We start from the raw sequence: 26987 nt of genomic DNA on the forward strand, positions 1-26987 counted from the left end.
GAATAATAAACAAACATGATGGTAAAGCTGATGCAACATATGCTAATTTCTCTAAAGTGGAGAAGTCGGATGCTTACTCTATAAATCGCAGCAGTGGGTATTACTTATCATTTCCATATTCCAAAACACCGTCTTAAGACAGCTGTTTAGTATTTAACTTACTGAACAAAGGGGGTTATCCCAGGTAGCTTTCAATATTCTGAGGCATTTTTTTTTTTTTGAAGGTCCCAAGATTTACTTCCAATGATATACAAGATAATGAATTTTCCTGGGGACATCCCAAAATGGGCACATTCATTTTGGATAAAAGGAAAACGAGGTCTTCGGAGTTTGAGAGAAAGAAAAGATGAGGAGGGGAAAAGGAATATTTTCCAATTCACTAAACGAAGGAAAATGTGTGGAATACCCTTCAGAGAAAAAGAGTCTGAATTTAAACGTTACTAATAAGTGTATCCTACGAAACACACCAGCCAGAGTAGAAATCTCTTCTAAGTGCGTCTGCTTTTTCGGGAACATCCAATCAGCAAGGTCTCTCTTTCATAACATTGGGAGAGGCCTGTTCCTTCACTCCCACTGTTGAAGTCTGCACAAACTTGGAGAAACCCTGGGCACCTGCGGCTCTGAAGAAACCGGCGAGGAGCACAAACGAGGGCGTCTTTTCTCCTATTTTCCGTCTCCAGATTCCAACCTTTTTGACAAGCAGTGCGAACGCCCAGCCGCCGCGCCCCAGAAATAAGAGCTATTCTCAGGAGGTGGACCTGGGTCTGCGCTGACGCTTCTCAAAGGTGTGCGTCCGCAGAAGAGGAGCTCAGAGCTGGGCCGCGGAGACCAGCCGTTTTCTCTCTCCTAGAGCTGCCGCGGAGAACAGGAGAGGAACAAGACCAGGAGAGGAGCGAGACCAGACGCCAGAGCCCGCGCGCGACTCGTCGCCCCGCGTCGGAAAACTCAGCCCGCCCGCCAGCGGAAGGGGGCGTGGCCTCGGGCAGGCGCGGCGAAGCCAGCCGCGGCGTGGGGGCGGGAGGGGGGGCCGGCCCGCAGCCGCGCGTTTCCGGCGCGCTCCCCCGCGTCTTGCGTCCTGTGGTCTCGCCCGTCTCCGCTGCCATGTTGGATTGTGCGGCCGCCGCCGCCGCCGAAGGAGGGTTGGAGGAGGAGTTGGGAGTTTAACGCAGTCGCCGGAGTGCAAGGACAACGACCATCCGGCCAGACCCTGGCCGGGCGGGAGCAGAGAGCTTCCCTTTCTCAGCGCGGTCCGCCGACGGCTCCTCCTTCCCTTGGCCTCCTCCCCGTGCCAGAGGAGCTGCGAGATGCTGCGCCTCTGACTCCCCTCCTCCCGCCCCTGTCACCGAGAAGGGGATCTAGCATTCGCCCACTCGCCGGAGGAGACGGCCCTGGCCTCCCAACCCTGCCGGCGAAACCATGAGCTCCGGCCCGCAGCAGCCGCCGCCGCCGCGGAGGGTCACCAACGTGGGGTCCCTGCTGCTCACCCCGCAGGAGAACGAGTCCCTCTTCACCTTCCTCGGCAAGAAATGTGTGGTGAGTGGCCGAGATCCGTGTCGCCGCGTCCTACTTTGCCTCCTGGGCCGGGGCTGGAGGGCCGGGAAGTGGGAGTGGGGAAGGAGGCGGGAGCGGCGCGGGGAGGATCGGGCTGCAGGCCTGGCCTCTCGCGGCCCTGTCTCCGTGTCGGCCCCCTCTGGCCGGGTTTCCTGGGTGCGGGCCGGCGCGGCCGGACGCCACCTCCCGGACCTGTCCTGGGAACAGGGAAGTGTCACCTCTGCAGGCCTGCCTTGGAGCCCAGCTTGGCCGGGCCCGGGTCCGTGTCCTGGCTGCTGGCTCAAACTTTACAAACAGTCCTCTCAAGGGGATTTTCTTGCAGGACCTGCTTGATCTTAGTAGTTGGGCCCCTGTACTGGCCCCAGTTTATCCTCCTGCGGCCTGATTTGGGGGCACCTTCTTTCACAATGCCAAAGGTTTCAGGAGTATGTAGATCGGGGACTGAAGCCTAAATATGAATGAAACGACCCATAAGGTGGTTTTTAATCTCCCTTGAGGTTCTCAGGAAGAAGTGAAGTCGAGTGCATCGGTTCAGAACGAGGGCAGGAAGCACTACTACTGCTCCCCATTGGAGAGGAACAAGGTTTATTTCTCCAGCAGTCTAGCCCAGGCCTGGTTTCTCTCTCCTCTTGTTTCGTTTTTTGCATTGGTAGGAGATGCTGCTCTCCCGCAACCAAGCTCAGGGGAATCTCGGTCTCCTGCCGTTCTTGGCCTTTTGGAGTCTGAGAATGGTTCTTAGGCTGGTGCTGTGCGGCCTGTTCCAACCCCAGATGGCGGGTTGGGAGCGAGCCGTTCTGCTGTGGGAAGGGGAATGTGTGTTGTTGACGGAAGCATTCATTACATTGGCTGCTGGCACTTCTGGGGGTGGGGAGGTTCTGCTCTATGGTGGAGGCCTTGTCAGGCTGCATCTTACTGCAGTGGCTGGGTTGAACCGTGATTGAGTTTGTTGAAACGCTGTTTGGGTCCCTTACTCCCCTCTCTCCTGGTGAGCACCTGCAGAGTATGTGCCACTGGAACCCAGGAACTACCAAGGGAAATGTCAACAGAGATGTACTTTTTACAACTGTTCTTAGTAGTGTTAAATGGATCCAGAGGACACCTGCTTGTTTAAGAAGTTAAGATTAGACAATTTTTGAGAAGTTACCAAATTAATTGTTAACTTTATAGTTTACCCTTTGTATCCTGTGCCATCCAGTAGGAGATTGAATCATTGCATTCAATTCAGATGTTTCATATTTCAGAAGTTAGGTCTGAGTAGAAGAATAAAATGAGTAGGGTGGCTTAAAATTAGAATTTGGAAAACAACCGTAAAGACATTCAAGCCCCCTACTTCCCCCACACACTTTTTAATCAAGTGAGAAAACTGAGCCAGTGAGCCCTAAGTCACACAGCAATTTGGTAATGTAACCAGAACTAGAAAACCAGGACACCTGATGGCCAGTCTATTGTACTTTCCACTACATCATGTTGTTTTAGAAGAGTTTTTTCCTTATTTGTTATAGATTTATTTCCAAAAGTGATTTTAAAGGAATAGTCACTTTTTTTTTCACACCAGAAACTGATAAAATTAAAGTATAAGATCCTTAAAGGAGCACTAGTTTTTGCATATTTTCAACTTAGGAAAATCTCCAATACTTTGAAAGTAACATTCATTGTCTGCAAATGAAAAAAATTTAAAATTTTGCTGGTTTACTGCTTTTGCTATGTAATCTGTGTCAGAAAGGAAGTAGTTGTACTATGTGTTAGTTACCAGACACATTCAGTTTAGACAGGAAGGACATTACATTTATAAACAGGTATACTGACTCTGTGCTTACCTGTTATGTTTACTGGTTTCAAAAAATGACAAATGTTGAAGAATACAGGGATAGAAAAATATGCTATTGCTTAGTGGTTAATGTAGGTGGATTGGCAAATAAGCTGTCAGTACTCAGTGCATTTTGGTTTTTGTTTTTTTGTTTTTGGTTTTGTTTTTTTTCTTTTTAGTGAAGTTCCCAGGCTGGGGGGGGGGGGGTCAAGGAGCTGCAGCTGCCAGCCTACGCCACAGCCTACAGCCACAGCAATGCGGGATCTGAGCTGTCTGTGACCTATACCACAGCTCACCGCAATGCCAGATCCTTAACCCACTGAGCAAGGCCAGGGATTGAACCCGAATCCTCATGGATATTAAGTTCATTACCACTGAGCCACAATGAGAACCCCCAGTGCTCAATTTATGTCATCTATTACTAATCAACTTTGCCATTGGGATTTCTGTCATTTAGAACCACACTATTATAGTTACCTGCTCTTGTGGTATGAAATGGTTGCAAAGATTAACTTTAATATTTGAAATCTCCAATTATTAGAAAATAAAGAGTGATATTTTTATTTTCTGGAACAACCTTATTTTCCTTCCTTTGCTGACTGTGCAGTTTTTTGTACAGTACTGAAATATATCTCATTAAAAAAATTAAGCAATGAGATTTACAGGTCAGACCAGATTTATTAAGTAAGATGTGTATTCAGAGCTCAATTTAAGAATTCAAGAAATGAAATAGGCGTACTTATAGTCACTGCTCTCAAGGAGTTTCATTCCTTCTTTCATTCAGCAGACACTTAATGAGTAACTAAATGTTGAGGCCAAAACCAGGGTTGATGCCTGCCCTCAGGGAGCTTAGGATGTCCAAAAAGAGAAACAAATGTGTCAACTGATGAGTAAGTCAATACTTCAGAGTGCTAAGAGGCTGCATGTCACAGTGGAAAATATCCTGGTTGTGATCAGCAGATGGGGCTCAAACTCATGGTCGCTTTGGACAAATTTCTTAACCTCCCCTCCGCCCCGTCCTAAAACTGATTTTTTTTCTCCCCTAAATTAAGAATACTGTCTTATGGAGTGGTTGTGTGGATTATAATTTGAAGGACTATATTGTAAAGGTATGGATTCTATTATTTTTATAAAGGTTTGGGAGAACAAAATAGAAGATGAGTAAAAGCTTTTAGAATGGGCAATACCTGAATATTTAAGATTAGTAGATATAGTTGTCCCTTGTAGTCAGCCCTCCATACAGAGATCTGCAGGTTGATGAGAGAGAGGTATGAAACACCTTGGGAAGCCAGGGGACCTGCTAATAGTATGTTATAGGCCAAGGAGGGTTTCTGCTTGGATTCTGGAGTTTAGGTGTACTTTGGAATCATTGAAGGGATTATTACAAATGCGTATGGCTAGGCCAGATTCTTAATATTCAAATTCAGCAAGTCTGAGGGGAATTTGGGCATTTCTAGCAAGCGTTATAGGAGGCTCTAACTTGTATCACAGTTTGAGAACCAATGCTGAAATCCACTATTTCCTGAAGCACATTGGAAATGTTAATAGGTTTTCCCTTAACCTTGGGTCCATATTTTGTGATTTAAGGTTAAATTCAGTTAAATCAATCCCTTTCAGTCCAGCACTTAAGATAATATATATTTCATAGATATAAGAGAGAGATGGAGTTGAGGGAGCATTGCACTAGTTAGTGAGGTACCACAAGATCAGATTTGACTTTTAGAAGGTTTGGGGAGAAAGGTGGAGGTGGTATAACAGGTGAATTGAGGGTTGTAAGAGTGGGGGCAAAGGAGATCAGATATGTGTTTACAATAGTCTGCATGAAATGTGATGAGGGTCTGAATTAAGGCAGTGCTGGTGGGATCAAGGACAAAAAGACCCCAGAAAGATTTTGTCCCCCTTAAATAGAGGGCGTGAGGGAAGGGAATTGGGAGAAACATAGGTATAAAAACACCAGAAGAGAATTATCCAGAAATATGCTTAGATGTTAATGAGACTCTAGGTTGGTGATTGTTTTCATGGAGAAGATGAATCTTCAATAAAGCTGTAGTTTTACTACAGTTTTAAAAAATAGATTTTGTGTGGAGTTCCCATCATGGCTCAGTGGTTAATGAATCTGACTAGGAACCATGAGGTTGCAGGTTTGATCCCTGGCCTTGCTCAGTGGGTTAACGATCCGGCGTTGCCGTGAGCTGTGGTGTAGGTTGCAGACGTGGCTCGGATCCCGCGTTGCTGTGGCTCTGGCATAGGCCGGTGGCTACAGCTCCGATTGGACCCCTAGCCTGGGAACCTCCATATGCCACGGGAAGCAGCCCTAGAAAAGAAAAAAAAAAAAAGATTTTATGAAAGTTGAGATTTCATTTAAAGTTACATGTAATGTATAAATATACGTTATGTACTTTAACATGAAGTTAACAGTAATGATGCAATTCATTTTTGGTAGTATTTTTTTAGAACAGTTAAAAAGGGTTAAAAACAAGATTATTAAGTCTTGTTATGTAGTTCTGTTGCCTTCCATATAGTATGATTTAACTTCTTTTCTATAAAGAATATATCTTGCCAGAAAGAGTTAAGACATTTATTCCTAAATAAGCAAAAAATTAAGGGTTGGGAAAAACAAAACCTTATACCAGCCCTCTACAACTCCAAAAGGTTTGGGGGTTAGTGATGTTGACTATTAACCATTTCCTGCATACTCACCTGGTTTATTTCTAGATGTAGTGATGTTTTCAAAAGCCATTTTTATTAACTTATTTCTTTTAGTTCCTCAGCATTTGTTTTGCCTTGCTTATATTCTTTTTTGTTTGCTTGTTTTTCCCACTCTGTATGTAATTATGAAAGATTAGACCTAATGCCTTCATAGTCTTCTATAATCTTTATAACATCTAGCATGCAGATCACTGAATACTTACTGATTGCATAATTATAATAGGTAACTTGGTTATTCCTCAGGAGTTCTTTCGGCATTTTTCATTGCTTGATGAGGTTGTTAGTGGTGTCTGGACTTAAGTTTTCATTTATTAGAACAAAGTGATTTAATTCTGCTGCTGAACTAATATAGCTGGTAGCAGTAGCTGTCCAACAGTTACTTTGTTTCTATTCTAAATTCTTAAATAGGTTTAGAAGGAGAGATGCCTACCTGGATCATTGTCTTGAAGAAAGCCTAAATTAAGGCTGTACCAGTGGGAAGTTAGGGCTAGGAATTATTAAACCTTGAGTAATGTGGAAGGAGGAAGAAGGTTAAAATTCATAGGATTTGGAATATACAAAGATGGGAAGGCAACCTTGTCTAGTAAAGAGGAAAACAGTGAATACAAAAGTGTCATACACAGTGAACTATAAGCACAGGAGGAGATATAGATGAATCTAGCAGATCTGGGTATGTATATCCTGTTTCTTGTTATTCTTAGCTCTGTAGTATAGGAACATTTCTTAACAAATATGAACCATAGTGTCTAGATTTGTAAAATGGGCTTAGTCAAGGATTTCAGAGAATAATGCAATAATGTGAATAAACCACTTATAATGCCTGCTGCTTATAAAGTGTTCTGAGAGTCTTGAGAAGCATGTGAAAGAATGTTGTCATTAATACTGTGCATTACATGGTTTAGATTTCTGGTACTGGCAGGGAAGTTTTATTGTAAAATCCTGAACTCTATATTGTATTTGTTTTGATTTAGGTAATTTAATTCTAACACTTTGGCTTGAAGTATGTAAATTAAGAGTTAAACAGAAGCTGGAACGAATCTCTTTGGGGAGTTTCTGGGCAGACTTAGCCCCTCTGGCTGCTGACTGAAGAGGAAAAAAGGGATACTGGTGTAAGAGTTAGGAGTTTCTGGGGTTTAGGCCATGCTCTGCCACCAGTTAATTGTGAATGTGAATAAGAATCGATACCTTCCTAAACTTCACTTTCCTCATCTGAAAATGAGTGATCGGACAGATAACACAGTCTTTCCACCTTTAATGTTCTATCATCCTAAATATTCTAGTTGCCAGGGACTCTAGCAGTAAAAAAACAAAAAACACCCTAAAACTAGCCCTCTGTTAACCTTGACATATGTGTGTTTTGCACAGTGAAGATAGTGTATATCTAAGTGCAGGGTAGATAATCTCAAATCATCTCATTGCAAATTCCTATTTCTAACTCACCTTTTTCTTAGCATCTCAATTTAATAGGCATATTACTTTAAAAAGACCAGGATGAACAGAATTAAAAAGCATTAATAGTAGAATAATCACCTGTTAACTAACTTTGAATTATTAATAATTATTTCTTCTAATTACAAGGAATTTTTTGCTTATTGGAAGTATGCCTTTTCATTAAGATGGACTTATCCTAAAGTTTCTCTTTTGTTAACCAATTCCATCTAAAACCTTATTCCTTACATGAAATTGTGTTAGTGATATGATAGGTAGGAATTACCTTTTATTGCTTATTATCTAAAGTTAAGAATAAGTTTTTTTTTAAGTTTTTACTTTTAAATGTATAGTGAACTGGCTTGATTATTTTAGAGTGACTAAAAGTGGAAGTTTAGAAAAGCAGATAGAGGAGTTCCCATCGTGGCTCTATGGGAATTAATCTGACTAATATCCATGAGGAGGCAGGTTCAATCCCTGGCCTAACTCAGTGTGTTAAGGATCTACATTGCCATGAGCTGTGGTGTAGGTCACAGAGGCTGCTGGGATCTGGCATGGGTGTAGGTTGCAGATGCACCTGGGACGTCGAGTGGCTGTGGCACAGGCCAATGGCTATAGCTCCACTAGCCTGGGAACCTCCATATGCTGCAGGCGCAGCCCTAAAAGAAAAAGAGCAGATAGAGTTCAGCTTCATTATAAATTATCCTAAGAGTCATAGTTTCGATCTAATAGGTGAGAACTCAGCCTTATTAATAGAGCTCATTTTCACTCTAGATTCTGGAAGTAAAACAAGTTCATACATTCTTATCCAGATTAATATTATATATATTATTAACTGTAAGTAAAATTCTTATTGGTGTGTGACTGAACGATCTAGTATTTTAAGTATTAAGTATTGTTTACTAATTAGAATATATTTGACTGCTTAATAACTATACTCATAGTGTAACAAAAATGTATTGTTTTTATTTATTGTATCTAGATCTCAGTATTCTTAGGAACAGTGGAGGATGGCATCACTATAGTGTTAATATAGGCAAGTGAAATTAATTAGAAAACATCGGTTCAGGAGTTCCCTTCGTGGCTCAGTGGTTAAGGAACCCGACTAGGAACAGTGAGGATGCTGGTTTGATCTCTGGCCTCGCTCAGTGGGTTAAGGATCCAGCATTGCCATGAGCTGTGGTGTAGGTCACAGCCAGGGCTTGGATCCTGCGTTGCTGTGGCTGTGGCTCTGGTGTAGGCCTGCAGCTTCAGCTCCAATTCGACCCCTAGCCTGGGAACTTCCACATGTTGTGGGTGCGGCCTTAAAAAGCAAAAGAAAGAGAAAGAAAGAAAGGAAGGAAGAAAGGAAACATCAGTTCACTTTGGAGTTAAAGTATCATAAAGGAATTTATGACCTTTTTTTAAAGAGACCAGGTAACTGGTGTAGAGTAATGTTGGTTGTAGTAATTTCATGCTTCAATTACTCTGCCTATTTGTTAGTTTACTTTAATTGCTCCTTAGTATCCTTGGCCCTTTGTTCTTCTGCCATGGTGGTTTTGTTTTTTAACTTATTTTTCACTTGATGTGAAGATTACTATAGAAATCTTGTCTCTGTAAAATGAGTACTCTTTAAAGACTAGATAAATTGAAACAAAATGGAAATATGAAAGACATCTGGGAATATTAAGTGCTGTTGAAAATAGGGGATTGAAATTATCTTCAGACAAATACACAGTAGATTTAAGACAAATATTTTAAAGTTAAACTTTCATATTAGGTTTGGAGAAGCTAAAACTATCTAGTATTTTTAAGTGTTAAAGGTGCATTGTTTATAATATTTTTGTTTCCGGGAGTTCCCGTCGTGGCGCAGTGGTTAACGAACCCGACTAGGAACCATGAGGTTGCGGGTTCGATCCCTGGCCTTGCTCAGTGGGTTAAGGATCCGGCGTTGCCGTGAGCTGTGGTGTAGGTTGCAGACGCGGCTCGGATCCCGCGTTGCTGTGGCTCTGGCGTAGGCTGGTGGCTACAGCTCCAATTCGACCCCTAGCCTGGGAACCTCCATATGCCACGAGAGCGGCCCAAGAAAATGGCAAAAAGACTATTTTTTTGTCTCCGAAATAAGAAATTTTAAGTGAAATACTCCTTCCAGGTATGTTTAATACTTTTGATGCCGTAAAAATATCAGATGATAGATACCTAAATATCTGAGAAATTTTCGTAATAGTAAAGGAGCTAATTGATCTATATGCAGTGAATGAAGTTAATCCAGTGATTTCCTCTTTTTATTAATAAGGTATCATCATGATCAAGAATTGAGGACTTAACTGAGTATATAACACCTTCCCAGATGTTGGATTGTATGGAAGGGTTAAAGAATATCTAGTCCTTACCCCTCAGTTGTTTACTAACTAGGTGGGAAAGACAAAAATTAAGCACAAAAAGATAATGTTTTACAAGCCAGCATATAATAAAGATTTGAATAATAGGAGAAATAGGTATATCACTGTGGGATTTAATATGTCATGTGGAGTTTGAACATGAGAACCATAAATGGCCTATAGAATTTATGTCAGAGCATGGAAGCAGCTCAGTTCACTTGTAGGGAAATATGTGAGCAAGTTTGGGGTAGAAAATTTGCATGGAGTATTTGGAAATATTGAATAGACTGGCTTGGCTAGAATTGAATGTGGTATTTACTTGAGGAGATCATGAATAATTAGTTTGAAGGATAAATTGAGGCCAGATTTTGGAAGACCTTGAATGCCAGACCTAGGGGTTGAGCTTTAGTCCCTAGCTAGAGAGAAGACACAAAGATTTTAATTCAAAAAGTGTTCAGATAGTAAGGATCTAGAAATGGGGAAAACTGGAACTTATTATTCATAATAAGAATAATTGAGTAGTACTTTAAAGTTTACCAAACACTTTTTCATTGTCTTTGAGGACCAGACCTGGCTTGGCTAAGGAACCTGAATTGAGCAGCATCTGGAATAGAAAATGGATTATGAAGGATAGTAAATCCTTGGCCTTTGTTCTCATGGCAGACACCATCTATCCCTCACAGCCTTTTTTTCTACTTCCTTATGATGTGGTTTTTGAATAATACTCAGCATATTCTTACAGGCAGCTACTACCAGTCAGTCCAAGTTCACAGTAGATGAAATCTAGTTGCCATTCCAAGGCTATATTCTAGAAACATTGTGAAGAAAAAATGGTAATATTTAGTTGGCTCTGTGAATTCAAGATGACAGCAGAACCTCCTTGTGAAAATGGCTTGATAGTAGAATTATAGGGTTAGGGCTTTTGGATTCCTTTGCCAGAGTGCTGATCATTTAGGCCTTAGGAGTGGAATTAGACCTATGAAGGTGTCAGTGCACATCAGGATCACTGAGGGAAGTAGTCTAGCCCATATTTGGCTTGATCAGCATTTGAAAAGGATGGATTTCAGTGAGGAGTCAAAGGAGGAGCAAGATATTCTCTTTACCAGAAAAATGGTATTATACATGTTGTTCTGCAACTTTTCACTTATATTTTATATCCTTCAAATACATCCATGTTCATTTATATCCATTGCATCCTTTTCATTACTACATCCTATATTTTATGTATGTCTTATAACATTAACCTCTATCAGTTTCCTAGGGCTAGTGTCACAAGGTACCACAAACTGCGTGGCTTAAAAAACAGATTTATTCTCTCACACTTCTAGAGGCTAGAAGTCCAAAATCAAGGTTTGGCAGAGTTGGTTCCATTTGGAGGCACTGAGAGGAAATCTGTCCTATGCCTCTCCTAGCTTCTAGCATTTGTTCACCATCCTTAATATTCTTTGGCTTATAGATTCATCACTCCAGTCTCTACCTATATAATCATAAAAGCATGTTCTCTGCTTGTCTGTTCCTCTGTCTTTTTGTATAAGGACACCAGTCACTGGATTACTGACAACCCTAATAACTTCATCTTAACTTGTTTACATCTGCAAAGAATCTCTTTGGATATATGGTCACATTCACAGATAGAGTTAGGACTTTAGTGTATTTTTAGGGAGACACAGATCAACCCATATTTTTAGTTTTCAAGTTTTTGGCTTTAGAAACAGTGCTGTAATGAAAACATTCAAATACATTTTTGGGGGGGCAGAGGCATGCTTACAGCATGCAGAAGTTTCTAGGCCAGGGATGGAACTTGAGTCACAGCAGTGACAATGCCAGATCCTTAACCACTTGGCCACCAGGGAACTCCTCAAATATATATTTCTATGTATCTTTTCCAAATACTTCTGTAAATTTAAAGAAATGAAGTCAGCATGGGCATTAAAAAAACAGTAATTGATACCACTGCATTGTATTCCAAAACAGTTGTTACCAACCTCTGTATAGTCACATTCATCCTAGGATTTTAAAATCTTTTTCTTTTCTTTTTTTTTTTTTTTTTTTTTTTTTTAAAACAGCTGCTCTCATGGCATATAGAAGTCTCGGGCTAGGGGTCACATTGGAGCTGCAGCTGCCAGCCTATACCACAGTCACAGCAACAAGCAATGCCAGAACTGAGCTGCTTCTGAGACCTAGACTACAACTCATAGCAACTTCAGGTCCTTAACCCACTGAATGAGGCCAGGGATAGAACTTGTGTCATCTGGATACTAGTTGGGTTCGTTTCCAGTGAACCACAACAGGAACTCCCCTTTTTTGCTTTTGACAGTTTCACTGGCCATCACTGGTCAAAAAAAAATCTCGTTGTTTGATTTGTAGTTTTTAGTGAAGTTGTATCTGTTGGTCATTTATATTTCTTCCATGAATTGCCTATTCTTGTATTTAGACCATTTTTCTATTGGGTTATTTGTTTTTTTCTTAGTGACTTGAACTCTTTTAGGAATAGAGTTTTATATTACAGTATTTTTTGGTGGTTCGTCATTTTATCTTTTGCCAGAAGTATTTTTGGTATTTTTGGTCATTGCATAGGTTTTAAATTTTGTGTGGCTAATTGTGATATTCTTTATCTCTATGTCTCTCTCTCTCTCTTTTTTTTTTTTTTTCCTGGCTATGCCTGTGTCATATGGAAGTTCCCAGGCCAGGGATTGAACCCTTGCCACAGCAGTGACCCAAGCCAATTCAGTGACAACGCCAGATCCTTAACCTCCTGCACCACAAGAGTACTCTTTAAATGTAATAATCTTCCTGTTATGTCAGGTTTTTATTTAATACTGTCCTAGCTCAGAATTCCAAAGATATTTATTCACATTTACCTAGTACTTTTACGGTTTTATTTTGTACCTGTTATCTTTGATCTTTCTGGAAGTGACTTTGGAAGACCAAGGGTAGTAGAAATTTACTGTTAAATTTTTACAAATGGCTAGTTGTCTCAACACCATTTATTGAGCAGTTCATTTTCTCCCACCTATTTGAAATGCTGTCTTTATAACTTATGTCCTTAGATCCATTTCCGCATTCTCTTATTTTTTCATTTCTTTGCCAATATACAGAATTTTTAATTAGTGTGACTTTATAATGATGATATAGTTCGATTAGTTTTAAGTCCCTTATTACTCTCCTTTTCAATATTTTCTAGCTATTTTTATGTGCCTATGCTTAGTATTTTTTCAAGACCTTACCTCCCACCCCTTGTTTCAATGAAAAATACTTGCTTTAAAATAACCTAGTGAGTATTCCCATTTGAAAACAAGTCTTTTATTTACTATTTGCCTTATTTCCTTCTGTAGTTTACTATTTTCATAGTGTGTATATTAGCCAATAACATTTTTTTCAAGCGCAAATGTAATACTCAGTTTTACTTATTGTTATTGTTAAACGCGCTATACAGAGTTAAAAGTTAAAGTACCCCTTTTTACCTCTCATCTCTAATACAGTTAAGCTCCATAGAAAGTTCTTAATGATTTGATGTGTCTTTTTACCTTTCTTCTTTTTTTTTTTTTTCTTTGATCTTCTGGACACAATGTGTCTTTTTTTTTCTGATTGCTTTTAGGATTTTTCTTTTTATTACTAGTTTTAAGGAATTTGACTATGATGTGCTTCGCTACAGTTTTCTTAATGTTTCTTGTGTTGGGACTTTTTAAAACTTCTTGGATCTGTGGATTTACAATAAGTATACATCAAGTTAGAGAATTTTTGAGACTCCCCCACCCCCTCACACAGAAAAGGTAGATTTCGAAAAAGCTAGACCCATATAGAGTGCTTGAAGTTGAATTAGACCTCACTACTGTAAGCTCATTTTTTTTATTTCCATCTCATTCTCTCACTGTTTCTTTTAGATAGTAGTTATTGCTCTGTCTTTTAAGCCACTAATTTTTTGTGCACAATGTCTAATCTGCCATTAGCACCATCTGGACATTAATTTTTCATCTCAGAAGTTGGAGTTTAATTTGCATTTTTGAAAATGTATTATGTTTCTACTTAACTGTTCTATCTTTGTTCTAGTTTAATGTATGGGAACCAGTTATGGTAACTCTGTTAAAGTCCTTGTCCACTAATTCTGTCATATGTACCAGTTTCTCATGATTTATTCTTGTCTTTACCATGGATCACATTTTTTTTTTCTTGGTCTTTTTTTAGGGTCACACCCACGGCATATGGAGATTCCCAGGCTAGGGGTCAAATTGGAGCTGTAGCTGCTGGACTACACCACAGCCACAGCAACACGGGATCCAAGACACGTCTGCAACCTACACCACAGCTCATGGCAATTCCGGATCCTTAACCCACTGAGTGAGGCCAAGGATCAAATCTGAGCCCTCATGGATACTAGTCAGGTTCATTAACCCCTGAGCAACTCCGGCTTTTCATTCTTAATCAGTGTTTTTTTGCAGAGCAGAAGTTTTTAATTTTAATGAAGTCCCATTTATCAATTTTCTCTTTCACAGGTTGTGCTATTGTTTCTAAAAAATTTGTCATCAAACCCAAGGTCATGTACATTTTCTCTAATGTTATCTTTCAGAAGTTTCATAACTTTGCATTTGATAGTTATATTTATTATTAATTTAGACTTAATTTTAGTGAAATGTAGAAGATCAGTATTTAGATAGATTATTACAGAAAGACTGTCCTTTATCCATTGGATTGGTTTTGCTCCTTTGTCAGATTTCAGTTGGAAGTGTTTGTGTGGGTCTGCTTCTGGGCTCTGATGTTGCTAATTTGTGTCTTCCCTCTTTTTTTCTTTGGTAGCCTGGCTAGAAAGATACCAGTTTAATTGGTCTTCTGATTTCTCTATTCCTGTTTTCAATTGCATTGACTTCTGCTATAATTTTGTTTTTTTCTTTTCTTGGCTTACTTTGGATTTAATTTTCTCTTCCTAGTTTCCCTAATAGATGCTTAGATTATCAGTTTTGGATTGTTTTTTCTTTTCTCATATATGCATTCAGTTCTAAAAATTTCCCTCTAAGAACTGCCTTTGCTGCATCCCACAAAATTTGATAAGTCATATTTCCATTTTCATTTAGTTCAAAATATTTTAAACTTTCTCTTGAGAAGTCATTGATCCATGTATTTTTTAGAAGTATGTTTAAACTCCAGATGTTATGAAAAATTTCAGCTGTCTTATATTGATTTCTACACTGTCTGAGAAATACTTTGTATGATTTCCTTTTGTTGTTGTTTTTGTGTTTTATGGCCTGGCATGTGGTCTGTCTTGGTGATTATTCCATGAAAGTTTTAGAAGAATATGTACTCTGCTGTTGTTAAAGCAGGTATTCTATAAATGTGAACTAGATCCAGATGGATGGGAATCAATTCAACTTTGTCCTTACTGATTTTCTACCTAGTGGGTCTGTCAGTTACTAACGGAGCAGTGTTGAAATTTTCAGCTGAAATAGTCTATTTATCTACTTCTCCTTGCTGGTCTATCAGCTTTAGCCTCATGTATTTTGATGCTCTGTTGTTAAGTGCATAAACCTTAAGGATTGTTATAAGATCTTCTTGGATAATCAATCCCCTTGTCATTATGTAATCCCCTTCTTTATCTCTTGCTCTGAAGCATGTTTTGCCCAAAATTAATATAGCTACTCCAGCTTTCTTTCAGTTAGTGTTAGCATAGGTATATTTTTCCTTATCTGTTTGCTTTTAAATTTATTTGTGTCTTTAAAATAGAAATGCGTTTCTTGTAGACAGTGTATACTGGGGTCTTTTTTTTTTTTTTTTTTTTGTAATCCACCCTCACAATCTTTGTCTTTTAGTTGGTATATTTAGGCAATTTACATTTAAAGTGATTATTGATGTAATTGGATTATCCATTATGTTTTTCTTCTACTTTTTTTTCTGCTTTTTTTTTGTTTTAATTAATGATTCTATTTTCTCTCCTCCCTTAATATACCAATTGTATGTAAATTTTTTTTTTTTGGGTGGTTGCCCTGCTGTTTGCAGAATACTTTTACAATCAGTCCACTGTATTGCTTCAAGGGTAGTAGAGGTACCTTATAACAGAGTACTCTCAATTCCTCCATTTCATCCTTTATAACATTGATGTCATTAATTTTGCTTATCCATAGGCGGTAATCACTGAATACCTTGTTGCTGTTATGATTTTGCTCAAACTCTAATGTGGTAGAGCAATTAAAAATAAGGAAAATAAAAGATTTAAGTTTCATCTACTCCTTTTCTAACATTTTTTTGTACATTTATTGAAGTTTGCTTCTAACTGAGAAATTTAATATTTTTAACATTTCTTGAAAGGTAGGTCTACTGGTAACAATTATTTTCAGTTGCTATTTGTCTTTTTTTTTGGCTGCACCTGCAACATTTGGAAGTCCCTGGGCCAGGGATAACGCCCGATGTCTCAGTTGCAGCCTGTGCCACAGCTACAGCAATGCCAGATCCTTAACTCACTGTGCCACAAGGGAACTGCTAATTGCTGTTTGTCTTTAAAAAATATTCTTCTTCACTTGTGAGGATAATTTCACTGAATATGGAATTCTAGATTTGTGGGGTTTTCTTTCAAACACTAAATATTTCACTCTTTCATTCTTGTTTGCATGGTTTCTGAAGAGAAGTTCGATGAAATTCTTACCTTTTTTCTTCCACAGAAGGAAAAATTTCCTCTGTAGGAATTCCTACATTTACTTGAAGGCATACTGAATGAATCTTTAATTTTGAGGGCCTATGTTCGATGCACCTAATGATTATCATTTTTTTTGTTTTTGAGAAAGACTCAAAGTTTGAGAAGCAAAAGTTATTTTAACTCATTATTCGAGTAGACATACTCTGAATGATTTTAATCTCATATTAAGAAGGGCCCCAAATGATGCTTACAGTATGTGGCTAATCAGTAAATATTTGTTGAATTTAACCATCAGAGATAATACACTGTTTAAAAATGTAGAAATCAGGGAATTGGCTCCATGCATACACACACCTGTATACTGGAAGACTCATTTTGGTGCTGCATTTTTATTTGGTTCTTTTGTTGTTATATCTCTTTCTTCCATAAGCTCAGACCAGTCAGTTCATTCCTAAAAAGAAGAATCTTCCACAGAATGCTAGGAAACAGTGTGAAGTAACTCCCCCAAATTATGTAATACCCAGTTGTGGGACTTTGGAAAAAGGTCTCTTGATAGTTGTCAAATAACTTACTGTTTAAAAAATAACTTTTCTTGGAGATCCTGCCATAGCTCAGTGGGTTAAGAATCCAACTGCAGTGGCTTGGTTTGCTACAGAAGTGCAGTTTCAATCCCCAGTCCAGTGCATTGGGTTAAAGGATCTACTGTTGCTGCAGCTGCAGTCCCAGGATTCAATCCCTGGCCTGGGAACTTCCATGTACTGTGGGTGTGGCCATAAAAAACAAAACAAAAACATTTTTCTTTCTTGTTAAACATATAGTACTCATAATTAAAAAATAAGATCTTCAGGAGTTCCTGTTGTGGAGCAGCGGAAATGAATCTGACTAGAAAGCATGAGGTTGCATGTTTGATCCCTGGCCTTGCTCAGTGGGTTAAGGCTCTGGTGTGGCCGTGAGCAGTAGTGTAGGTTGAAGACATGGCTTATATCTGATGTTGCTCTGGCTGTGGCGTAGGTTGGCAGCTGTAGCTCCTCTTCAGCCCCTAGCGTGGGAACCTCCATATGCTGAGGGTTCTGCCCTAAAGAGCAAAAAAATTAAAAAATTTTAAAAAATTAAAATTTTCTCTATCCGAAGAGTTCTCTCATGCCTCAGCAGGTTAAAGATCTGGGGTTGTCACTCCATTGATTTGCGTTGCTGCCATGCCTTGGGCTCAGGCCCTGGCCTGGCAGCTAATACTACATGCCATGGATGCCACCAAAAAAAAAAAGAAAAAGAAAAAGAAAAGAAAAGAAAACATCTCAATTGTCCGATACAGTACTTGATAGCCGCTAGCTACATGTGCCTGTTGAGCAGTTGAAATGTGATTGTTTCAAATTGAAATATGTAGTAAGTGAAATACACACTGGATTTCTAAGACTTATTACAAAAAAAGAATGTAAAATATATCATGAAGCGTTTAATATTGGTTACATATTGAAATTAAAGTTTTAAAAACATATTCAGTTAGATAAAATTTACTAAAATTAATGTCATCTATTTTTTTAATTTTAATTTTTTTGTCTTTATAGGGTTGCACCTGCAGCATATGGAGGTTCCCAGGCTAAGAGTTGAATCAGAGCTGCAGCTGCCGGCCTGCACCACAGCCACAGCAACTCAGGATCCAAGCCACATCTTCGACCTATACCACAGCTCAGGCAATGCTGGATCCTTAACCCACTGAGCAAGGCCAGGAATCAAACCTGTGTCCTCATGGATGCTAGTCAGATTCGTTTCTGCTGAGCCACAACAGGAACTCAAATTTCATCTATTTTTAATTTACATATTTGATACTAGAAAATTTGAAATTGCTAGTGTGATTCACATTGTAGTCCTGTTGGACAGGGCAGACTTTTCAGATTATTCTCTTAAGTGGCTGTGCTATTTTGCACTTTCACCAACAATGTATGGCTAGTTGTTTTGCATCTTCTCCAACATTTGGTATGGTCAATCTCTTGATTTTGGCCGTTCTAGTGAAGTGGTGTCTCCGTGTGGTTTTTATTTACATTTTTCAGACACTAATGATGGTGAGCACCCTTTCATCTACTTAATTGTCTATTGTGTATCTTTGTTTTTTATGTAGCTTTTCAAATCTTTTATTCATGTATATAAGATGTTGCTTATCTGTTTATTAATGACTCATAGGAATGTTTTTTATATTCTGAACATAAGACTATTGTTAGAGATAAGTAATTCAGGTGTTTTCTCCCAGTCTGTGGCTCTGTGCCTTGCCTAATATTTTCTAAATGATGGTTTTTTTTGTTTTTTTGTTTTTGATGGGCTGAATTTTTTTGTTTTGTTGAAGTCTAATTTATCTTTTTTTTTTTTTTCTTTTCTAGAAAGTGCTTTTTGTATCCTAAGAAATCTTTGCTTATGCCAAGATTACCATGGCAGGCTAATGCTTCTTCTAGAAGCTTTGTTGTTCTAACTTTTTACACTTAGATTTATGGTTCATCTCAAATTAATTTTTGTGTGTGGGTCATATGAAATAATCATTTGATTTTTTTCTCTTTAGAGGGTCATTTTTCCCCATACTGTTACCCATTTGATATATTATTTGTTAAAAAGTCTTTCATCACTGAATTGACTTGGAAAATATTTTTTAAATTAGTTGACCATATATGTTTAGATCTATTTTTGGACTCTCTTCTGTCCCATTAATTTGTTTTTTTTCTATCTTAATGCCAGTAGAACATTGATTTGATTATTGTGGCCTTACCGTACATCTTAAAATCAGGTATGGTGAGCCACTATTTTTCTTTTTTAAGGTTGCTTTCGTCCTTTGAATTTCCATCTAAATTCTAGGTCTTTTGAGCTTCCATCTAAATTTAAAAATAAATGTTTCAGCTTCCTTCTAGGATTTCAATTGGGATTGTGTTAAATTTGTTGATCAATTTGAGGAGAATAGGTATTTTAACAATATTGAGTTTTTCAATTCATGAACATAGTATATCTCTGTATTCATTAATTTCTATATAATTCTTTTGGTTTGTTTCTCCTGCTATTATTGATATGCAGCACTGTATATAGCATAATGATTTGACTTACACACAAGAATTAATTACCAAAATAAGATTAGTGAACATTCATCGTCTCATATAAATATGAAAGAAAAAGGGAAAAAAATTCTTTTGAAATTAATTTGGTATAATATTATAAGTAATATTTTAGATTTTTTTCTAATCAATTGCTAGCATATAGAAATATATATTGACTTTGTATCCTCTAATTTTGCTAAATTCAAATCATTAATTCTAGTAGCTTTTTTGTACATTCCTTGGTATTTTTTTATGCAACTAACCATCTTTTGTGAATAATGGAAGTTATATTTCTTCCTTTCCCATTTCTATGAATTGGACTTATTATTCTTGCCTTATTTCCCTAGCTTGTACAGGGTTGAATAGAAGTGGTAAAAATGGGCATCTTAATTTTGTTCTTGATATTGGTGGAAGAAAGCAGGTTTTATAATAGATGTCCTTTGTCAGAATGAGGAAATTTCTGGCCATACTTTGTTTGCTGAGAGCCTTTATCATGAATGACTGTTTAATTTTGTCAAATGTTTTTTCTGCATCTATCAATATTATCATGATTTTCTGTTGTATTAATATGGTAAAGTACATTGATTTTAAAATGTTGGGAGTTCCCGTTGTGGCTCAGTGGTAATGAGCCAGATAAGTATCCATGAGGATGTGGGTTCGATCCCTGGCACTGCTCAGTGGGTTAAGGATCCGGCATTGCTATCACTGGTGTAGGCCAGCAGCTGCAGCTCTGATTCGACCCTTATCCTCGGAACTTCCATATGCTGTGACCCTAAAAAGAAAAAGAAAAAAAATTTAACCTTGCGTTCCTGGGTTAAATCCACTTGGTCATAGTGGTTCTTTTTTTATGGGTTGTTGTATTTGACTTGTAATATTTTTAATTTTTATGCCTATATTCAGGATTAATCTGAAATGTTCTTGTAATGTTGTTTTTCAATCAGGGTTTTTGCTAACAGGGTAATGCTTTATATTTATAGGCTTTATAGGACCTTTAAAAAATATGCTTGAGATACTTACAGGTTTGTAATTGTGAAGTTGTGTTTGCTTTAAAACACTCATATATTTATCTTCCTTTCCTGTGACCAAAATTACTTAGGTATTTTGATAGACTTAATATGCAATTAAGTTTTTACTTGAGAGAAGGAATTGAAATCCTGTCTCCTCTGTTTAGAAGACAGTGGGACATTTAATTTGAATATCTTCTGAACTGAGAGACAGTGCAGTTGACCCTTGAACAAGGAGGTGGGGACGACGAGTGGGCAGGAGTGGTTGGGGTGCCAATCCTCCGCAAAGTTGAAAATCCAAGTATAATTTATAGTTAACCTTCCACACACACAGTTACCCTGTATCTGTGGTTTCACATCAACAAAACCTTGGATTCAGCAAACCTTGGATCAGATGGTAGTGCAGCATTTACAGTACAATATCACATGTAAGCAGACCTTCAAACCCAAGTTAGACAGCATTTAATAGTGGAGGCTCTTCAGTAAGGAGAATTGCGCTCCTAACAGTTCCCTCAGTTCCTGCCTCTCTGACTGGACAATTCACTACATCTGTCTCAGTTTTAATTTCCTCTTATATGAAGTTGATGCCTTCTAGGGTTGATATTAAATGAGAAAATAATAAAGTTCTGAGCACTGTGCCTGGCATAAGTACTGAATTTAAAATAGTATTGTTATTTGGAATTTGTAGGAAAAGGGCATATTTCAAGAAAATGAATTAGTCTTCTTTTTTAGAATCACATTCCAGTGTAAATTAAAATAAAAATGTTTCAGAAGTTTCTGTGCAAATTTACATGTGTTCTAATTGTTATCTTCACATATCTTTTTTTTTTTTTTTTTTTTTTTTTTGTCTTTTGTCTTTTGTTGTTGTTGTTGTTGCTATTTCTTGGGCCGCTCCCGCGGCATATGGAAGTTCCCAGGCTAGGGGTCGAATCGGAGCTGGAGCCACCAGCCTACGCCAGAGCCACAGCAACGCGGGATCCGAGCCGCATCTGCAACCTACACCACAGCTCACGGCAACGCCGGATCGTTAACCCACTGAGCAAGGGCAGGGACCGAACCCGCAACTTCATGGTTCCTAGTCGGATTCGTTAACCACTGCGCCACGACGGGAACTCCCACATATCTTGACATTTAAAAAATTATTCCCTTTCTTTCTTATAAAGCTTTAACACTTGAATTATCCATGCTTTATGTTTTCTTTGCACCGTAGTTAAGGAGCATACTTGATATTTATTGGAGATTAATTAGTGTATTGCATTTATATACAGTGTATGCATCATAACAATGTGTAAAAAATGAGCACTATTTTTAAGGTTCACTTGAAAACCACAAAACCGTTTATTTAACTGAGTATACTGGAAATTATTTCCTGCTTCTGTGCTCATCTTACTGGCCTTGACGTGCTTTGAAAATTAGTGAGGAAAGTACATGCTTATTTTTAAAAGTGTATTTTTACTTTGGTGTGCTTTTTTTTTTTCTGGGTCTCCAAACCCCTACTCCCCTCTTCAATGAGTGGAGGTTGTGGTGGAAGCAAATTCCTGTGTTTCATGGCATTTAAAATATTAGTAATGGGAATGCATTAACTGAAGTTTTTCACCATGTCATGTAGATATTTATGGTTAAGTGAAGTGTCAAGAAGAGAACTGTTGTCATTTTTCTAAAAATAATTTAAATACCACAGATTAGCCATGTCTACTTTTTTGAAAAAGTATTTAAAATAATTTTTAATGTAATAATAATATTCTAAGAAAGACACCCTTTTCAGTTTAGTTCATCCAGTGTATGATTGCAAATTTGCATATGAAATATTGTGCTGGAGGTAAGGAGACGTAGTTAAGAATATATGGCCCTTGTCTTTACAAGATGAACATTTTATTGGTGAAGCAGACCCCACATAGGAACTTGTAACAAGTTATTCAATGATAAATGCTTCATTGAATCTGTAAATGAAATGTTATGGGAATATAGATAGGGAGAAGTGTTTGCTTAAGGAAATAGGGGAAAAACTTGAAGAGTTTGATATTTGAACTAGTATATAGAATTTGAAAAGTTTCACACATAGTATTCCAACAGAGTGAAGAGACATCACCAGCTAAGCTGAGAACTGCAGTATCTTTGGGCCTCTGTAGATGATTTGGCTGCTGTCTTGATCTGTATTGGGTTAATAGCAAGAGATGATGGTGAAAGCTAATGGGCTCAGGTTAAGAAACAGCTTGAATCCTTGATAAAGAGTTTGGACAATACTTCAGACCAAAGGAAGGTATAAATTTCAGATCTCATTTGTACAGTTGTATATAGCATTATATACATATAGGGAAAAGTGTTCTTTCTCATTGATTTTTGTTAAGATGTCAGCTATGAGAATATACATAATGTAAATATTTACTTTAAGAAGTGCATTATTAGTTAAGGATTTTTGTTGGTGGGGGCAGTACAAGTAACAGAAACTAGTTCTGGCTGGCCTAAGGAAAAAGGAATTTATTGGCTACCAGAGGATCCCATGGAATCCAAAACAGTATTGTGCAATAAAGTTTCAGGAACCACAGGAGACTGGGAAGCTCTGAGGACTGCAGCAGGGGTCAGTGGAACTTCTCTCAACTACAGTCATCTCCTTCCTGAACTCCTCAGTCCTGTGACTATTGAGAATTCTAAATTCCCGGGAGAAAGTGTTAATTGGCTGAGCTTTAGCAGCTGTGCTTGTCCCTGGGGACAGGTGGCAGATCTCTAACAACTAGAAGTATTGGGGGTGGCAGACAGGCAGTGCCTGCAAGGTAGGCTTATCATATGTATATATATGATAGGCTAGTGAAAATCCTAATAAGATATAGTTCCAGATTATTTATTTAATCTCTTACTAACCTAAAGCAATGTTTATTCTCTACTATACTGGTGTGCTTTTTTAGTTAACAACCTCAATCCTAGATTTGCTGATAGTAAAGGTGTAAGAGTGTTTTTCATGTTTTTAGAAGGTTTTTTTCTGATTCTCTGTTTTCATTAACCAGCTTGCTGAAAACTAGTTATCCAATTACTAGTTTTTGTAAGCTGGTAGTAGAGCTTTTTAAAATTATTTGGTTGGAAATATAATAGTTGATAAATCCAATAAATGAATATCAAAATTAATATTCAATAAGTACATATGATACCAAGCAGCTTTCTGAGCACGTTCTGTGTATTATTGAGCTCTAAGAACCCTGTGGTAAAGGAACTGTTCAGAGTACTTTACATGTGCCTGCATGTATTTATGTGTGACTAATTGTATCTTAATAACCCATGAAGTTAGTAATGTTATTCCCATTTTACAGATCAGGAAATGTATAGGGAATGTCAGTAACTCTCTAAAATGACATAGCTAATAAGTGTTGTAATCTATCCCAGAGTATCCTCATACTCTTTTTCCTTGAAATATCCCTGTTTCTCTGCCCTCACCTTGTCTCCAGTGAGAAATCAAAGTTTGCTTCTCAGCCTTCCCAGAGCATTTTATGTCTGCTTTCATTTTGGTACCTGTAGAATACTTTGTTGTAGTTATTCTTAAAGCAAATCTTCCTTACTAGGTTATTAACTTTTTGAAGACAAGGAGCATCCCTAATTATCTTTCTATTTTTAGCACATAATAAATATTTGTTAAAATGAATTTAATGTCCCATTCAAGTTTAGTCTCTAAGTTAGCCAGACATTTTATGAATAAATATGATTTTGTTCATTCTTACTATTATGAATATTCCTTTGTCTAATAATCCCAACTCTTTTCTACTCTTGACCTTGTAAATTCCAAACCTTATGCCGAAAAGTATTTGTATGAAATCTCTTCCCTGGGACTTTTCTAAGCTGTGCTGTCCAGTAGAACTTTATATAATGATGGGTCTGTTTTGCATCTGTGCTGTCTACTACTTGTTAAAGAGTCACATGTGGCAGTTGAACATGTGTGCCTAATAGGACTAAGGAACTGAATTTTCAGCTCAAAATTTAAATGGCTGTGTGTGGTTGGTGACCTTATTAGACTATTGCAGCCCCAGAGAGCAAGAGGAGGAGCCCAGAATCCAGCAGTGCCTTCCCACCTCCTCTCCTTCTCCCTGCCACCTAGATAAAGGCCTTACCTGGGGAGGACAGTAGCATTGTAAAAGGTCTGTTTGACTCAAAGTGAATTAGTTCCCAAATATTTTCACATTTAAAAACTACAGAACATTCAAGTTACTAAATGTGGTATGGGTTGCAAGAGTCACCTTTCCATTTAAAGAGAAAACCGTTAGCTTGTGTTTGCCTTTATAGCACATAATGTAGTCTTACAGAATAGTATTATATTATATAAATCCTCATATCCTCCTCCCACCCTCACCCAGGCTACCCACAAGTTTTGATCTATTAAATGGTAGAGTTCCTTTAAAAGAAAAACTAATATACTTTACCTTTTAATACAGTCAGTTTCCTACTCCTTTGAACAGGTTCAGTCTCACATCTAGTTATGCATGGTTATTCAATTCAAGAATAATAACCAGAGTTGGAAATATTGGCTTATGCTTTTTTGAGTAAAAATTGCCTTTTGAAACTAGCAGCATTGAGCTTTCTAGTTTATTGAGTAAATCTGTTTTCAAATTACTGACTAGGTCACTGTTAATGTTTTACATTACAATTTTTAGTCTCTAAAATTGTAATAAAGTATAAATTTTAAAAACAACCTCAGAAAGGTTCTTGCCTATCCTACTTCCCTCCCCTTTTTTTTGGCCTAATACTTATGCAGTAGGTATGGGAGGGTCTCAAAAGTCTTTAGTTACATTGTATGTTGAATTTAAACTGTTGCTTACTCTTAGATTCTCAGATAAACCTTCTCTTTGCATGTCCTTTGCCCAGCTTGATTGTATATATGAAAGTCAAGCAAATCAAATGTGCTTATATATATAATATGTTCACACATTCCTGTGACTGTGTTTAAAAGTTTGGATACTTATGAATTGCTGCATATAGAATAACAAATGTGGGAGACAGAGCCAATTGAATTTTAAACTTGCTTATCTTGATTAGTCATGTTTAAGAGTTCAAAATACTCAGAGGGAAAGTGTGTGAAAGAAATCATAGACTTTGACCTTTATTACAGACCTAGGCTATCTCCCTGCACTAGCCAAAGCTTGCTTTTCTCTTCCTTTATAGCTTTAGACACTGTACTGTGCTACTTTCAGCAATATTTACTTTTAAATTTTTTTAAGGGGAAGTCTTTTAAAAGCTACTAGAAATTCTTCCTGTGTTGTAATTTCTAGATCAGGTCTTTTTATTTTTCCGAGACTCACCATCATGTGATCAGAGTAGGTCTTTTGTGTTTCTTTGTGTATTTTTCAAATCAGTATTTAACTTTTTGAACAGCTAAAATATTTACATAGTTTAAAATAAAATGTATGAAAAGAAAGTGAAAAGTTTCTTTTCCATCCTCTCCTACATTTGCCCAGTCTTTTCTTGCCTGACAAAACCACATGTACACACACAAAACCCCTAAACAGTTGGCCACTGTTACAATGTTTCTGTGCCCCTTTCAGGATGGCTTAATGCATATTTGGGGAAATGCAAATTATTTATTCTTGTTCCTGCTGTTGTGTACAAATATTAGCATACTATACCTTTCATTTTATGTCTTGCTTTTTTCTCACATAGCAATGTATCTTTCAAGATTCATGACTTAGCCTCTTTTTTTTTAGCAGCTGTGTAGTATGCCATTGTGTAGCTGAACTATGGTTTATTTAATGAATTGAGTATTTTTCTTGATGATCTAGAAAATTCCAGTTACCTGAGTAGTTCTGGGTAATTTTTGTTTGTCTGTTTTTGAGTTTTGGATAATTTTAAGGTTCTGAAGATTTGAATTATTTTAATGGCTTTGATGGAAATCTTTCTAAAATGTGCTACTTCTTTACCCTGGTTTAAATATACCAAACTAAACTTATTTGAACTCCACTGTGATAAGCTAGGTCATCTATGTGAACATTTTGAGTACCATATATTTTACTGTGCTGTGTTTCCTTGCTCCAAAGTCTGTTGTTACTGTAAGGTGCAAATTATCATGAATTTATTTCTCTTGAACATGGTAAGACTTTTTTAGAGTTGTCGCCTGTTATAGCTCTTCTTTAACACTATAATATCTTTGATTATGTAATATTTTTCATCCCTCCTAATTACTAAAGGCTTTTCTCTCAGTGTTTTATAAATTTATTACTATCCCACATAAGCAAGTTTGTGTAAGTAATGCTTGCCCCTATTTTCTTGGTACGTGAGCTAGACTGCAAAGGAGTTATAACAACTCTGCTGTTAAGGAAGCACTCCATTAGGCATCCTTCCTCAGAGCGTTGTTTTTTGTATCTGTGAGTACTAATGGGGAAACCCCTGTATACTAGCTACATCAGCGATCATAATTTTTCCTGTTCCAGGTTCTTTGTTTTTACCAAATGAACTTGAAAT

General features: G+C 37.7%; 1 protein-coding gene and 1 long non-coding RNA gene across 5 annotated transcripts in view; one reads left to right on the forward strand and one right to left on the reverse strand.

Annotated features, from left to right (window-relative positions):
* The window catches only part of LOC110257596, a 52391-nt gene extending 51402 nt beyond the window's left edge, over positions 1-989 (reverse strand). The window contains exon 1 of one of the 3 annotated variants that reach the window (XR_002340435.1): positions 468-606. This is a non-coding gene — a long non-coding RNA (uncharacterized LOC110257596). Of the gene's footprint in view, positions 1-467 lie in introns of all 3 variants that reach the window. The other 2 variants (XR_002340434.1, XR_002340436.1) reach the window with 2 other exon arrangements.
* Positions 1037-26987, forward strand: part of WASL (Wiskott-Aldrich syndrome like) — a 67329-nt gene continuing 41378 nt past the window's right edge. Inside the window, exon 1 of one of the 2 annotated variants that reach the window (XM_003134725.5) lies at positions 1037-1533. In XM_003134725.5, the coding sequence (XP_003134773.1) occupies positions 1417-1533 (117 nt within the window). In that variant the 5' untranslated portion in view covers positions 1037-1416. The remainder of the gene's footprint in view (positions 1534-26987) is intronic. The other variant, XM_021079051.1, reaches the window with a different exon arrangement.

This window comes from Sus scrofa, chromosome 18 (genome assembly GCF_000003025.6).
Source record: "Sus scrofa isolate TJ Tabasco breed Duroc chromosome 18, Sscrofa11.1, whole genome shotgun sequence".
Classification (NCBI taxonomy): Eukaryota; Metazoa; Chordata; class Mammalia; order Artiodactyla; family Suidae; genus Sus; species Sus scrofa.